The sequence below is a fragment of the Theropithecus gelada genome, chromosome 11 (genome assembly GCF_003255815.1).
Source record: "Theropithecus gelada isolate Dixy chromosome 11, Tgel_1.0, whole genome shotgun sequence".
In the NCBI taxonomy this organism is placed as follows: Eukaryota; Metazoa; Chordata; class Mammalia; order Primates; family Cercopithecidae; genus Theropithecus; species Theropithecus gelada.
This window is the reverse complement of record NC_037679.1, coordinates 99,938,549-99,953,415: the sequence shown is the minus strand read 5'-3', so window position 1 is coordinate 99,953,415 and position 14,867 is coordinate 99,938,549. Positions and strand designations below refer to the sequence as shown.

General features: G+C 39.8%; 1 protein-coding gene across 1 annotated transcript in view; it reads left to right on the top strand.

Moving 5' to 3' along the window:
• Positions 1 to 14,867, top strand: part of GALNT8 (polypeptide N-acetylgalactosaminyltransferase 8) — a 62,112-nt gene that overhangs the window by 18,082 nt on the left and 29,163 nt on the right. The window contains exon 3 of the mRNA XM_025401448.1: positions 10,372 to 10,538. Coding sequence (XP_025257233.1) covers positions 10,372 to 10,538 — 167 coding nt within the window. The remainder of the gene's footprint in view (positions 1 to 10,371; positions 10,539 to 14,867) is intronic.

Sequence of the window (14,867 nt, the reverse complement as noted above, 5' to 3'; positions counted from 1 at the left end):
TTTGTTAATTGCTTTTCTGGTTGTCTTTGTTAGATCATTTTTTCCTTTCTTTCTTGCCATCATCCTTTGTGATTAAGTTGTTTTCTCTAGTGGTGTGCTTTGATTCTTTACCTTTCATTTTTGTGTATCAATGATAAGTTTTTGCTTTGTGCTTTCCATGAAGCTTGCAAAAAGCATATTATCAGTATAACAAACTATTTTAAGCTGATAGCGACTTAACTTTGATTGCAAAGAATCGCTACACTTTTACTCCACTCCCCCCATTTTTAATTTTTAATGTCATCATTTACATCTTACCGAATTATTAGAGCTATTATTGTTTTAATAGTTTTGTCTTTTAATCATCATATTAAAGATATAAGTAACTTATACACCATCATTACAATGAGTATTCTGACTTTGTATATTTACTTTTATGAGCAAGTTTTATAGGTTCATATGTTTTCACATTACTAATTAGCCTCCTTTTCTCTCAGCTTGAAGAACTCTCTTCAGCATTTGTTATAAGACAGATCTGGTGCTAATTAACCCCCTCAGGTTTTGTTCATCTTTATCTATCCTTCATTGCTTAAGGACAGCTTTTCCGGGTACATAGTATTCTTGGTTGGCAGATGTGTTTTCCACTTCATCACGTTTCACTATTATTTATTTAAATAGGCTTTCTACCACTTTGTCTTTTTCTTCTCCTTTTTGAATGTTATACTTCAAATATTTGCTCTTTTGATGCTCTCCCATAAATTCAATGAGGTTTGTTCATTTTATATCTTTTACTATTATAAAATTTTCTCCTTTAGTGCTAGTAACATTTTTGTCTTAATACCTGTTTTGTTTGATATTAGTATAGCCAGTCTAGTTTTCTTATGGTTGCTGTTTACATGATGTATCATTTTCTATCCTTTTACTTTCAACCTATTTGTCTCTTTCAACCTAAAGTATGGTTCCTATAAACAGCATATAGTTGGATCTTGTAAAAAATGCAATCTCTCATTCTCTACCTATTGATTGGATTGTTTAATTTGTTCACATTTAATGTTTTATTGATATAGTTGAATTTATTTCTGCTGTTCTATTTTTGTTTTCTAGTGTCTCATGCCTTTTCCTTCTATCCATCTTTTACTTTTTCTTTTTTCCCATTAAGTGAATATTTTCTAATATAACTGTATAATTCTTTTAATGATTTTTCACTACATTTTTTGATTTTTTAAGTGGTTGTTTTAGGGCTTATCACATACATTTTAACTTATCAGAGTCTATTTAGAATTATAGTAGCTTAATTTCAATGAGATACAAAAAAGTTATTAATATATAGGTCTATTTGCTCTTCCTCCTTTTTTACTATTATTATTACATGTTACATATATGAGTGGTAAAACTCCAAAATACATTATGATTCTATAATTTTATGTCCATTAAAGAAAATGAGAAAAAGGAGAGGAAGTATTAAGTATAGGTTTTGTTATATTCACCTTCTTATTTTACATGTCTGATTCTGTACATTTGTTCCTGTGGATTCATTTTACTATCTTGTGTCATTTCTTTAACACAGCTTTGTTCCCATTCACCTTTCTGTGCAGTTATTCCCAAATATATTACATTGTGATGTTATAGACTGAATTATACAATTATATAGAAATTGCTTTATGCAATTGCTTTTTACTTTTTAAATTAAGAGAGGAAAAGAGAAATATATATATCTATACTGTCTTTTATAATTACATAATTACCTTTGCTGATATTTGTGTGTGTGTGTGTGTGTGTGTGTGTGTGTGTGTGTGTGTATTTGAATTACTGTCTAAGGTCACTTGCTTTCAGCCTAAAGAGATTAGTTTTTCTTGTAAGGTGGGTCTGCTAGCAACAAATAAATTCTCTCAGCATTTGTTTATCTGTCAATGCCTTTATTCGAAAAATGTAAGATAAAAAATGCTTGGTTGACAGTTTCATTTTTCTTCTGGCATTTTCAATATGCCATCCCATTGCTTTCTGACCTCTATTGTTTCTGATGAGATATCAACTGTCAATCTTGTTGGGGTTCCCTTGTATGTGATAAGTCATTTTTTCTTTTTGTTTCTTTCAAGATTTTCTTTTCATCTTTGGCTCTCAGCATTTGGATTATGATGGGCCTGGGTGTGTATCTCTGCATTCGTTCTACCTGGAATTCATTGAGTTTCTTGGGTCTGCCTCAAAAAATTTTGAGAATGAATATTTCTTTTGGGGATTATAAAATGTATCATAAATTGCAGCCTCTTAGTACTAAGATCTTATAGCTGAATTGAACAGACATCAAGTGAAAAGAAATTGTGACCAGGCCATTCATAAATTGCTTTCTCTTTATGCTTTTAACCATCAGAGCAAAGTAATCTACATTCAAGATTTGACCTGTGATTCATGTAGTGCATGACAGTGGCTCAGTGTATGGTTTGATTGATGAATTGGTACTTTCTATCACATCACCCTAAAAATGATTCTCTAGCATCCCTGATTCTCTGAGCTAGAAGGGAGTAGGAGAGCCTTAAATGAAGAAGAGAAAACTATTTCTTTACGAAGGCCTACTTATTTCAACATGTAGATTGCTTTACCTTGGATGTTTCACTCTAAGGTATTTAGAGGAATATTTAAATGAATTAGCTTATGAAAGAAATGGTGAAACATTTCATCTTTCATGCCAACTCCAACTAACTGGTAGTGACTACCTGGAGTATTGTAGTGGGAAGACTTTTGAGTCAATATGATCAAAGACATAAGTGCTGTGATCTATTAGCAATGCCTGCTATACACAAGGAAGAGGAAATGGTGGCAATTGTGTTAGTATTTGCCACTTGTGACCTGGGAGGCAAGTAGGACCTAATATATTTTCTGCAGGATCCACTGTATAATTTAGGTCTTGAGGCATGAGGATAATATGCAGGGATCAATTGGTAACTGGAGCTGCTTTGTTCTTAATTTTGGAGCATTTAGGTTTAATTCCATAGAGATTAATTCATAAAACTGCTTCTCAAAAAGTTTTACTATGGTGAAAACTATATATGAATCAAGTGCCTATATATACCTTAATAAGGTCTGAGTCACATCTGATACTTATAAACCAGGAGACAACCTGTCTTCCCTGGTGCCCATAAAAAGATCCATGTGGCTCAGACACATAGATTTCAGAGCTAAAGCATTCTGGAAACCTTCATGGTTTGAGTACTACAGATAGATAACTCCACTGACTTTACTGAAAAATAAATCATTTAGTGAATGAAAGCTGTCATGTAGAATCTCGAATTTAGCATAGGCATGGTATGCTATTTAGTCCAGCTTCCTGCCAAGTGAGATGCCAAAACGATTGTGGTTCCTAGGTTTCCTCAGCTTTCTGGATAGCTGTTTGATACCAGAAAGGTACCAGCCCTGGCAGTTCTCATGTTGTCATGTCCTCTCTCTACCTTTCAGAGACTGGAGAAAGGCTTCTCAGGAGAGTGTGCTGTGTAATTGGAGAATGAAGCAGTCACTTAATTGAATTTGGATAGATATAAAATACCAACAAATGATTAAATAATTAAACACACAAAAAGGCACAGCTTCAATAATTAATCTCTAATAGGGAGCCCACCTGCTGTGAACAGGACCACCTACACAATTTGCAGAGCCCAGTGCAAAATGAAAATGAGGGACATTCGTTAAAAAATAATTAAGAATTTCAAGATGATAAAAGTAATGAATTAAATCAATGGGGGAGACCTACATGTGGAGTCCTGTGTGACTGCCCAGGTTGCATACCATGAGGCTGGCCCTCCCAGTGTAATATATATTTACACACTGGGATTTTCTAAGGCAAATTGTGCCAGCCACATAATTTACCTTGGGAAATCCCAATGTAAGAATACATGTTTTGCAATTGATTAAAGTCTGTTTGCATCTATACAAATTAGTTTATGTGTTCCACACAACAGTAGTTTCAGGCAGAATTGTGATATGAATAAAGTTTATCTTTCCAGCTGTAGCACATAGAACTTGCCTTATCTCCTTCTGCCATTCTCTCCCATTGCTTGAGGTGGTATACTGTGATTCTCTACCGGGAGGAGTGGCTAGAGATCGGTTCCTCTAGATGTCATCCAACCAACAAATACTTTTTCAGTATCTTCTGCTGCACTCTTCAATATGATAGCTACCAGTCACATGTGGCTACTTAAATGTAAATTAATTAAAATTATTTGCTTGAGGTGGCACACTGTGATTCTCTGCTGGGAGGAGTGGCTAGAGGTCAGTTCCTCTAGATGTCATCCAACCAACAAATACTTTTCCAGTATCTTCTGCTGCACTGTTCAATATGATAGCTACCAGTCACATATGGCTACTTAAATGTAAATTAATTAAAATTAAATTAAGCATTTAAGTTTGGTTACATTAGCCATATTATAAGTGCTTGATAGGCATATGCGGCTAGTAGCTATCATTATGTATAGGATAGATATAAAAGATTTCATCATTGCAGAAAATTCTACTGGATAGTGCTGGTCTACACATTCCAGGTCAGGTGCTGGTGATGCAGGGGGGAGGGAGAAATTATTCTTTTGGAACCACGGGAGGCACATTTCCGACCTCTTCTGATTGATGTACGGTGGGTAAGAAAATGTGGGTATGGATAAGAGAAGTGTCGTGAAAGCATTTAGAATATAGACAAGAATATGCAAAAGATGCATAGGAAACAGGGCAGAGGAAAGAACATCTGAAGTCACTGATGTGATTATGTGGATTAGAGGAAAGAGAAGTTCAGCAGAATTTTAATCAGTCTTCAATTTAACATAATCACCTATTCTTACTCTCAATTAAATACAGATTTATTGTATAACCATCCTATACCAGACATTAAGAACTGCCACTAGGCTTTAAAGAATTTAAAGTTCATCTCTGCCAGGCTCCTCAGTCTGTGCTTTAAATATTGATCATCCTCAGGCTTTAGTCCAAGGCTCCTTTCTGCTGGTAGTTAAGGTGATTTTATCCACTTACGAATTCACCACTTACATGGCAATGACTCCCAAATCCACAGGACTGTAATCCAGACTGTTCTTCTGAGGCTCCAGGGCCATATATGCAGTGACCTGCCAGGGAATTCCATGGTGTGACTCAGAGGCATCTCAGACGCCACACGGCCAAACCTAAGTTGATCCACTTCTTTTTCTTCTCTTATTGCTCCTAGCTCAGTGAAAGTTGCCATTGTCCAAGTGATAATGACAACAAGAACAAAAATAACCAGCAAAGTAGTAAGAATAGTAGATAACCTTTATGGAGCTTCTTTTATTCTGAGCACTTATGCACATTACCACATTTGAACCTCATAATAATACTATGATGTGAGGATTACTCCTCCTCCTCCTACTATTACTACTAATACTATTGCTGCTAACCACCACCACCCTCACCATCTTATAAATAAGGAAAGGAAGAGAAGCACAAAAAGATCATGCAGGTAGAAAGTGACGGCTGTGACTCGAGTGAACACAGGTCTTTCTGGAGACTCTGCTCCTACTCTTATTTACTGTACCACCCTCTTACAGCATTGGTATCACTTGGGAGCCTGGAAGAAATTCAGGATCTCAGACCCCGCTCCGACCTCCTGATGAGAGTCTGTACTTTAACAGGATCCCCAAGTGATTTGTGTGTGGGTATTGTTAGTATCTGATAAGTTTTTTTGTGATCTAGTATTGCCCCTTCAACTTCCACCTGCCCACCACCTTTGAGTAATGAGTGAGACGGGGAAATCAGATTGAAAGTATCTTTCTCTCGCTCCTTTCTTTCTCCAGGGTAGGCCTCAGGTGAGGTCTTCATACCTTCCCACCTGTATTGTGGCGTCCACATGTGGCTGATTACCTTCTGTTGTCTTCATGGCAGCCAGAATGGTTTCTTTAAAATGTTAATTTGATCATACCAATTCTTTGCTTAAAATCCTTTAGTCCCTCTAGGATAAAGTCCAATCTTCCTAGCTTCCAATGTCCAGTCCTTCTGATATGTCCATCCTCATATCTCTTGGCACTACTACTAAGCAGGGCAGTTCTCCAAGGAGTGTGTGCTCTTTTGTGTCGCTGGCATTCATCTGCATTTTGGCTTTTGCCTAAAATCCCCTTGCAATTTCAGAGGCTGCAATTCAAATGCCTGCCAACATACACGTTGTGAGCATTTTGGGTGAGGGCGATGGTGAATGGGCGAACAGCGAGCTACACTGTGAGTAACTGCAGCAACCCTGGTTCTGGACAGAGCAGGGGCTATCTCCCGGAAAAGTGGTTGCAGTGAGATAAATATTTGCTTTGTCAAAGAGACAAGAAATCTGGTTTTGTAGGTTGGCAACTACTTTAAGTCTTTAAAAAATGTGTGGATTGAGGCTTCCTTCCAGAATGGCAAAGTGTTGAGTGCAACATTTTCTTTCCCTAGCAAAACAACTATTTAACTGGAAAAAATCATAATTATTTAAATTTTTTAACAAACTGTTCTAAGGAAATATGCAAATGGAAAAACATTCTTTCAAGAAAATCTACTAAATATCCTTCAGAACAGCAGGAGTCGGTGGCATTGGAGCCATGACTTGTTCCCCCAACCCACCCTCAGCTCTGTCTTATGGAAACTTCACAAGGTTATCTGCTCTGGTGGCTGTGGTCAAGAAGGGGGCTCCCTGTCGCTGAAGGTCCTGGCATGCATAGGTCCTTGGTATCACCCCAGGAAGGGCAGGCCACCCACATTTCACATCTTCTCCTTCCTCCACTAGGAATGCAAAAGTTGTATTCCTACTGGAGGTGATTGAGGGAGACAGTTGTGACTCCCTTCTTTTATTTTACCTCTACTCATAGGGTGAAATTTCAACTCCACGTGCATGAGTCCAAGAAAACTGGGCTCCAGTTGCTCCTTCTCCAACTTGCTGTCAGAGTGGAACTTCCATACCAGAATGCACAAGCTAGGAAGACCAGGAGCTCCAGGGGCTGCCGCCTCCTTTCCCCCCAGCCCACGTCTACCTGTAGAGCAAGGTGTCATTCTAGAAGGGCCTCTGTCTCCACCTCCAGCTCCTGTGCAGTGGTGCAGAAGTTCTATTCAGGAAGAAAGGCAAGATGAAAACCTCCCTAGCTATGTTTAAGGGACTGACCTTATTTAGAACAGAGGATAAAGAAGTCCAGCCAATGATATTGTTTGAAGCAATAGAGATCTTGGTAGAGAAAATTAAAACGTATGCTCATAGCTCCATAATACTGGTGGCAACAAGCAAAATGGCAGAACAGCCAGAAATTTAACAGGAAGAATCAGGGAAAACGATTGCCAAGAAGAGCCCTCCTTGGATCACACTTATCTCTGGGTTGTCTAGAAGTTTGTGTGCAAGCCCCAGGCTGAACCTGCTCAGGAACAGCAAGAGTTGAATGAGGGGAAGACTGAAAATTATTTGCCAACCAGAACACAGATCCATCAGCAAACGGCTGAATCCTCACCAGCACTAGGGGCTGAAGCCCAACCTCTGAACAAATACTGCTTGAACAGTAAACTGCTCTGACTCAGAGGCAACAACTAGGAAGCCAGGGTTAAAAATAAAATCATGCACATCCCTGGGAATCTGGAAGACTATGTGCATACCTAAGGCTGTGCTCTCTCAGGAGTTATCACAGAAAAAAATCCAAGCTACCAGTATGTAGGTCAAAATGTAAACTCCCTGAACTGTGATCGCAGCCTCCATGCCACCTATGTTCAGGAATCTAATCAACCAAGGAGCTTTAAATCCAATCGCTGATGAATAAGTGGCTTATGATGACCCAGAAGCAGCCCTTAGGTAGCTAAAAGAGAAAAACAAGAAGAAAAAAAAAAAAAGAAGATCAAGATTATGAGCATTAAAGGCTGAACACTGCAGGAGAAATAGATTTTGTAGACCTTGCAAATTAGTTTAACTAAGTTACCGATTGAATAAATAAACAACCAAGCAAATTACAATGACATTTACCCATTTACTCCTGGGTTATATACAGAGTTACTAGATACTTTGTCTAAAATGATACTTTTTTAACAAGAAATTGTGAGACATACAAAGATACAGGAAAGAGTGGTAACTCGTGCACAAGTGAAAACAAAGCAACAAACTTTAGAAGGGGCCCAAATATTGGACTTACCTGATAATGACTTCAAAGACATCATTGTACATATATTCAAAGAACTAAAGCTAGCCATGTCTAGAGCATTAAAGGAAGGTTATAATGACAACGTCTCATCAAATAGAAACTATCAATAGACTTATAAAAAGGTGCCAAATGATCATTCTAAAACTGAAAAGTACAATAATAAAAATGAAGAGTTTGACTTTCATTTTCTGGTCTGGCTTTTAAGGAGCTTAGAAGTCCCCACTGTATCCTAACAGCAAGTAAAAAGCTGAAAAAATGGAAAAATAAACTCTTCTCAGCTCTTATAGGGAAGTGACCTTGCAGGGCAAACTGCTGCCCCCAGAATTGGACAGACAGATGGGTAAATACAGAGAATCACAATTTTACCAGAGCAGAAACCATGGGAACCAGTGCGAGGATAGGAAAACCTGAACTGTAAATTGATGAATTGTGGACAAGTCTGAGAATTAAACACTCGGGGAGACCCAGTCATAGGGGCTCCTACACTTGTGTACATTGTACCCCCCAGACCTCTACCAGATCCTCAGTAAATATCAGAGAAAAATCTCCTCCTGCCTCTGGGAGGGAGAAGGGAAGAGGTGAAAAGGAATCATTTTGAAATATGCCAGATTATTCTGTTCTTCTTAACAAGGTCTGCCCGAAAGAGAAACTATTTTACCAGAGCCCAACCTGCTGGAGTTGTATGATAGCCTAACTGCTGTGGTTTGAATGTTTGTCTTCTCTGAAACTCATGTGAAAATGTATTTGCCGTTGCGACAGTATTGGGAGGTGGGACCCTGAAGAAGTGTTTAGGTCATGAGGGCTCTGCTCTGGTGAATGGGTGAATGCTCTTATCCCGTCATTATCATGAGAGGGGGTTTGTTATCGTGGGACTGGGCTCTTATTCTTTTCATCCTCTCTTTGCTCCTTCTGCCGTGGGATACCTTCTGCCGTGTTATAATGTAGCATGAAGCCCCTCACCAGAGGCCAGCACCTTGATATTAGACTTACTCACCTCCAGAACCAGGAGCCAATAAATTTCTGTTCATTATTAAGTTACCCAGTCCCAGGTATACTGTTATAGCCGCACAAAATGGACTAAGGCACTAACTTACCTGGGAGAAGGGGAACAATCAGCTCCAGCCTGCTTTAGCTTTCTCCATGGTGGAATGAAAATACCCAACTTTAGCTCCCTCTATCCTTTTACATGGGGGAAAAAATATACACTTAAATTTATGATCAACCGATTCTTGACAGGGATGCCAAGACAATGCAATGGGAGAGAGAATAGTCTGTTCAACAAATGAGTGCTGAGACAAGTGGATATCTAGGTGCAAAATAATAAAGTTGGACCCCTCATCACACCATATACAAATATTAACACAAAGTGGTCATAGATGTAAATATAAGAGATAAAACTATAAAACACTTAGAAAAAAATGACAGCAAATCTTGGGCGATAGGGGTCGGCAAGAGTTTCTTAGGTATGACACCAAAAGCATAGGTGAAACAAGATTGAAAAGTTGAACTTTATCAAAACTAACTTTGTTTTTTCCTGAAATAACACCATCAAGAAAGTGGAAAGACTGCCCATGGAGTGGGGGAAAATATTTGCAAACCATATGTCTGATAGGAAGTCTAGAATATATAAAGAATGCTTATAAAACTCAATACCAAACTAAAAATGGGCAAACATATAGAAAAAAACTTTTGGAGCTGATAGATACATTTATTACCTTGATTACGATATTGTGGGTGCATGTGTATCTGCAGTTTTTGTATATCAGTTTAACCCCAATGAAGCTATAAAAAGGGTAAACCAGTGCCTAGCATATGGTAAGCATTTAGTAAATACAGGCTAGTTTGCCACCTGTGTCTGGTGGTGAAGTAGAGGGTGTGTCAAAGGTGACTGGGGTCTGAGAACACGGGAAAAGGGCTGTGGCAATGACTGGAAGAAGGCTGCCAGCAAGGAAACGAATCCGGGTGTAGAAGAGGAATGGGAATTCCTTTTGAAGTATGTTGAATGTTCAAATGGAAACATCTGGTAAAGATTAATAAAAAAAGATTTTATCCCCATAACAGGAGAATTTTGGATAAACGAATATAAAATCTTGCTACTGTGATAAGCCACTAAGAGTTTTGCTTTTCAGTGAGTTTGAGGGGTGGATGAATTGGTCGATATAACATCATACAGAGTGAAAGGAAAGATGGGATAGCAATGTTTAAGTAATTAAAAAAAATAATATGTTATAAAAATGATCTCTTCTAGATGTCTTCAGAAGACATATCCTTCCCAACTCCCATCCCTCAGTGTCATTCTCATATTCATGAATGAAGCTCTGTCCATTATACAACGGGCCATCACCAGTATCATCAACCGGACACCCTCTCGATTGTTGAAGGAAATCATCTTGGTGGACGATTTCAGCTCAAACGGTGAGCAACGTGATCAAAGAATAACTGTAAAAATGACCACTTATCACCTGTGCTTGGCTGGAAAGAGGTTTTGGCTTACAGTTGAGGACACCTTGGGTTTCTCATGCAGGGAAAATGAAAAGATCATTGGTTGAGGGTCTGTTTGTGCTAGCCACATTTAATCTTCACAAAGTCAAGACAGAGGATAATTGTCTCTACACGGATGAGGAAACTGAGACACAAAGAGCTCACACAGTGTGCTTAAATGGACCGCAAGCCAGTGGCAGAGGTGGGAGTTAGGCCAGGACCGTGTGCCTCCACATCTACCTGTGCCCCTCTTATGCACAATGAAGGAGCCTGGCGGGGGGTGAAGTGGAGTCTAGAGAAGGACTCCAGATACCAGGAAGGGACTTAGAGTTGCTCCTTATGAAGAGCAGACCACTCTCCCTGGGTCATGAAGCCTGGAGGAAAGACAGCTTTGGGTGCTGACTCTTCACAGTGGCAACGGCTCTTGCCCACAGGGTGCCCCTGCCCTGAGTCTAGCCCACCCACCCAAGGAAGAGATGTAGAAGATAATGGACCTGAGTCCTCACTTTCTGAGTTCATGGTCCTGGCTTCTCCTTTATAAGTGTTACGTCCTTGGGTAACTCAACGTCTTCATGTTCTGATTTTCTTATACACAAAATATGGATGTTGATGATAATAACTATTTTATGAACTATAGTGAGAATTAAATGAGATCATAATGGCAGCTAACATTGCTTGTTCTAAGCACCCTACGTGCGTTACCTTTTTTTTTATGAGACGGAGTTTCTCTCTTGTCACCCAGGCTAGAGTGCAGTGGCGGGATCGTGGCTCACTGCAACCGCCACCTCCCGGGTTCAACCAATTCTTCTGCCTCAGCCTCCTGAGTACCTGGGATTATAGGCATGCGCCACCACCCAGCTAAGTTTTGTATTTTTAGTAGAGATGGGGTTTCACCATGTTGGCCAAACTGGCCTTGAACTGCTGACCTCAGGTGGTTTGCCCGCCTCGGCCTCCCAAAGTGCTGGGATTACAGGCACGACCACAGTGCCTGGCCATGTTAACTATTTTAATCATTACAACAGCCCTATGAGGAAGGAACCACTTTTTGACCCATTGTGTAGATGCACAAAACTAAGGCATGGACTGATCAAGGAACTTGTTCAACATCCGACAGCTGGTAAGTGACAGACTTGAGATTTGACCATAAACTTCAGAGTCCAGAGCCCTAGCCCTAACTACTATGTTCCCTTTATAATACATGAATTATGTAAAGCATTTTGCACATGGTGGCCTCTCAGCAAGTGTTGACTCTTAGTTTTATTAATTTTGTGCAACGAATAAAAGACAGTAGAATTAAGTTACAAAAACTTAGAGGTTTGGGCTAGCAGTGAGGAAGAATTTCCTGACTCTAAGCGTTATGAAGTGGCAGCTCGTTGGAGGCAGAATCTGTTCCTTCTCTGTAGATCTTTAAGTACCAGATAGGTTGTTGTACTTTCAACCTGTCTCTCAGGAGAGACAGCAAATAAAATGACTGCTTGAACCTTCTTTTTAAGACTCTTCCATACTAACAATACTCATCTTCATCCTTTGCATACCTTCCTCTTTTTTACTTCCAATGTAACTAAGCAAAAAATAAGAAGGTACAATTTTTAGAGCGAAATTCCACGGAAAACCAAAGAAAAGAGACTGGTTTCATTCATTTCTGAGCATGGAGACTGGTACCAAGTTGCACACCTGGTTTTCCGAGCCAAAAATAAGAGCATGATTAAAAAGCCCTCTGCCCTGGACTTCTGAAGGCACCCTGGCTCTGCTCCCTGCCTGAGACAACCGCAGGCAAGTCCCCTCACCTCTTTGGGACTCAGGGTCTTCTTGAGGCAAACACAAGAATTCAGCTGGAATAGTGTGAAAGTTATCTTTTTCTGTTAAAAAAAAAATGTCAACACTATACTCTATGGCCTATACTCTATGTTCTATGGGGTGTAGATAAGACTTAATTCAGGACTTTTTCCTGAGGAACAATAAAATAAAAAAAATACAAGATTACAAACACAGTATAGACACATAAAGAAAAACCAAAGCTTGCTTATTGTTCTAAACGGCACTCCATTATAACACATTCCTCTCATTTACATCTGAAACCCACGTTGGTTTTCCACAGAGATGATTTGTTTGGATGGTCCCAGAAAAGGGGACTGTCAGCCATTCTTTGGTGTTACAGGGACAGGAATTAGAGAGTCTCTGTCATTAACCACAAAAACACCAGCCAAATTGAGCCCACACTGAGCATAACTCAAATCTCTGTTTTGTGTTAAACAGGAAAATAAATGGAAGTCTCTATCATGCCTACAGAAGGAGAAACTCACTATCCATATGAATTTGGGGGCAAGTGACTCAGCCACTTCTCACCTCAGTTTCTGCATCTGTAACATCAGGAAATACTGGTGCCTACTTGATAGGACCACTTTTGGGATTAAATCATATGTGTAAAGGCCTCAGGAGAGAGCCTGTTCCCATTACATGCTAGCTAGTGTTCTGCTCCTCGCCTATCTCAGTATTATTTGCAGTACTTTTGAAATGCCACAACCTGGTGCCAGAGGTTTGCCTCCTTTCTGTCTTTCCCTAGATGTTAAGCTTATTCATGTCACTCAAATATTTTGAGCTTACATGTTAAATGTCACTCAAATGTTAGATGAGGTGTAAGCTTTTAAAAAATTATATCAAGGTAGATGGATTGCTGTATTTTCTTCCTAATTTTAGGAACATTTCACAATCAACAACTACATGTTGAGTTTCTACCATGTGCCAGGCAGTGGGCAGGGAAGAGGATGTCAGAGAGTTCAAGTTTCCATCTTAATGAAGCAAGACACATCTGTGGAAAGATACTTCAGTGTGTGAAGAATGATGTGACAAACCGAGTGAACTGTCAGCGAAAGAAAGCGTGGTGTAGGGGTAGGGGGTGTGATGATCTAAGAAAGGTTCCTGGAGGAGGCAGGCTTGGATTGGGACTTGAAGGCTTCATAGGATTTGAGACAGCAGAGAAAATGAGGGAAGACCTGGAAACTGGGTTGGGGTGGAGAACTAGGGAGTGCCGAAAGAAAGGTGTGAACGCAAATGAGGAATCCAGAAGCACCCTGAGCTGACAAGCTTGGAATAACAGGTTTTGGGGAGGAGACCAGTAGGAGGGCAAAGCTGGGAAGGGAGCATAGGTTGTCTTCAGAAAACCCATTGAGGCGTCCTTAACTTTGGTGCTATATGATAGGCATTATTTTTCAGGAGGTGACTCAGAATCTATGGCTTATAAAAATTTGGAGTTGGAAGGGTCCAGACTATCTGGTACCTTTCCTGAATTTCTTAAATATATATATTTTTTTTCTGAAAAAGAAACAGAATCTCACTCTGTTGCCCAGGCTGGTCTCAATCTCCTGGGCTCAAGCACTCCTCTGCCTCGGGCTCCCAAAGTGTTGGGATTACAGGCATGAGCCACGGTGCCCACTATGGTACTTTTCTCTAAGTTGAGGAAACAGACACATCCAATGGGAAGTGACACAGAATGATGTAGTGACTGAATTAGAATCTAGATATTCAGGTTCAGTGGCACCTCCTGTGGATTACTGACTAAAAGTAGTGCCTGGGTAGGTGTACAGACTGGCCACCTTGGCTACCCCAGCTCACTCCCAGAAGAAGCCAACAGCCTTAGATGTACTGGCTCTGCTCGGCACCTTCAGTAACTGAGACAATCACTCCTGAGTGCAGCAGATCTAAAATGGGGTAAATTTTACTGCCACAGTCACTTAGGTGTTGATTCCAGGTCTTGATCACTCTGGGTCTCACGAATATGCTCTTCTTTTGAGAGGAACCAGCAAGAACCTCATTCCTTGGCTATGGGGAGAGAGGAGAGGAGAGGGAGGGAGGACTTAATAAACCCAGCCAGATAACTCACAGAGTTCTTGAGACAGTGTGTTCTGTGGCTAAACACAGCATAGGTTCACATCCAGGGCATACCACTTACTAGATATGTGACTTGGAAAAGTTTTTAAAACTCTTTGTGCCTCAGTTTCTTTATCTGTAAAGTGGGGATATTGTAGTGCCGACCACATGAGATACTTTCAGAATTAACTAAATTTTATCAACGAGTAACTCAGAGTCATTTGGTTAGATATTTTGCATACGGTTCAGTGATTTGCATGAAAGTTGTTTTCTTACACGTGAGGAAGTCGGCGGTAGGCTGAGCCCAAGAACAAAGCCACAGACAAGCTTTATTGAAAGAGAGGGAAGAAAACTACCTGAAAACAATCTGGGAATAGTGAATCTTGTTTGTGTAAT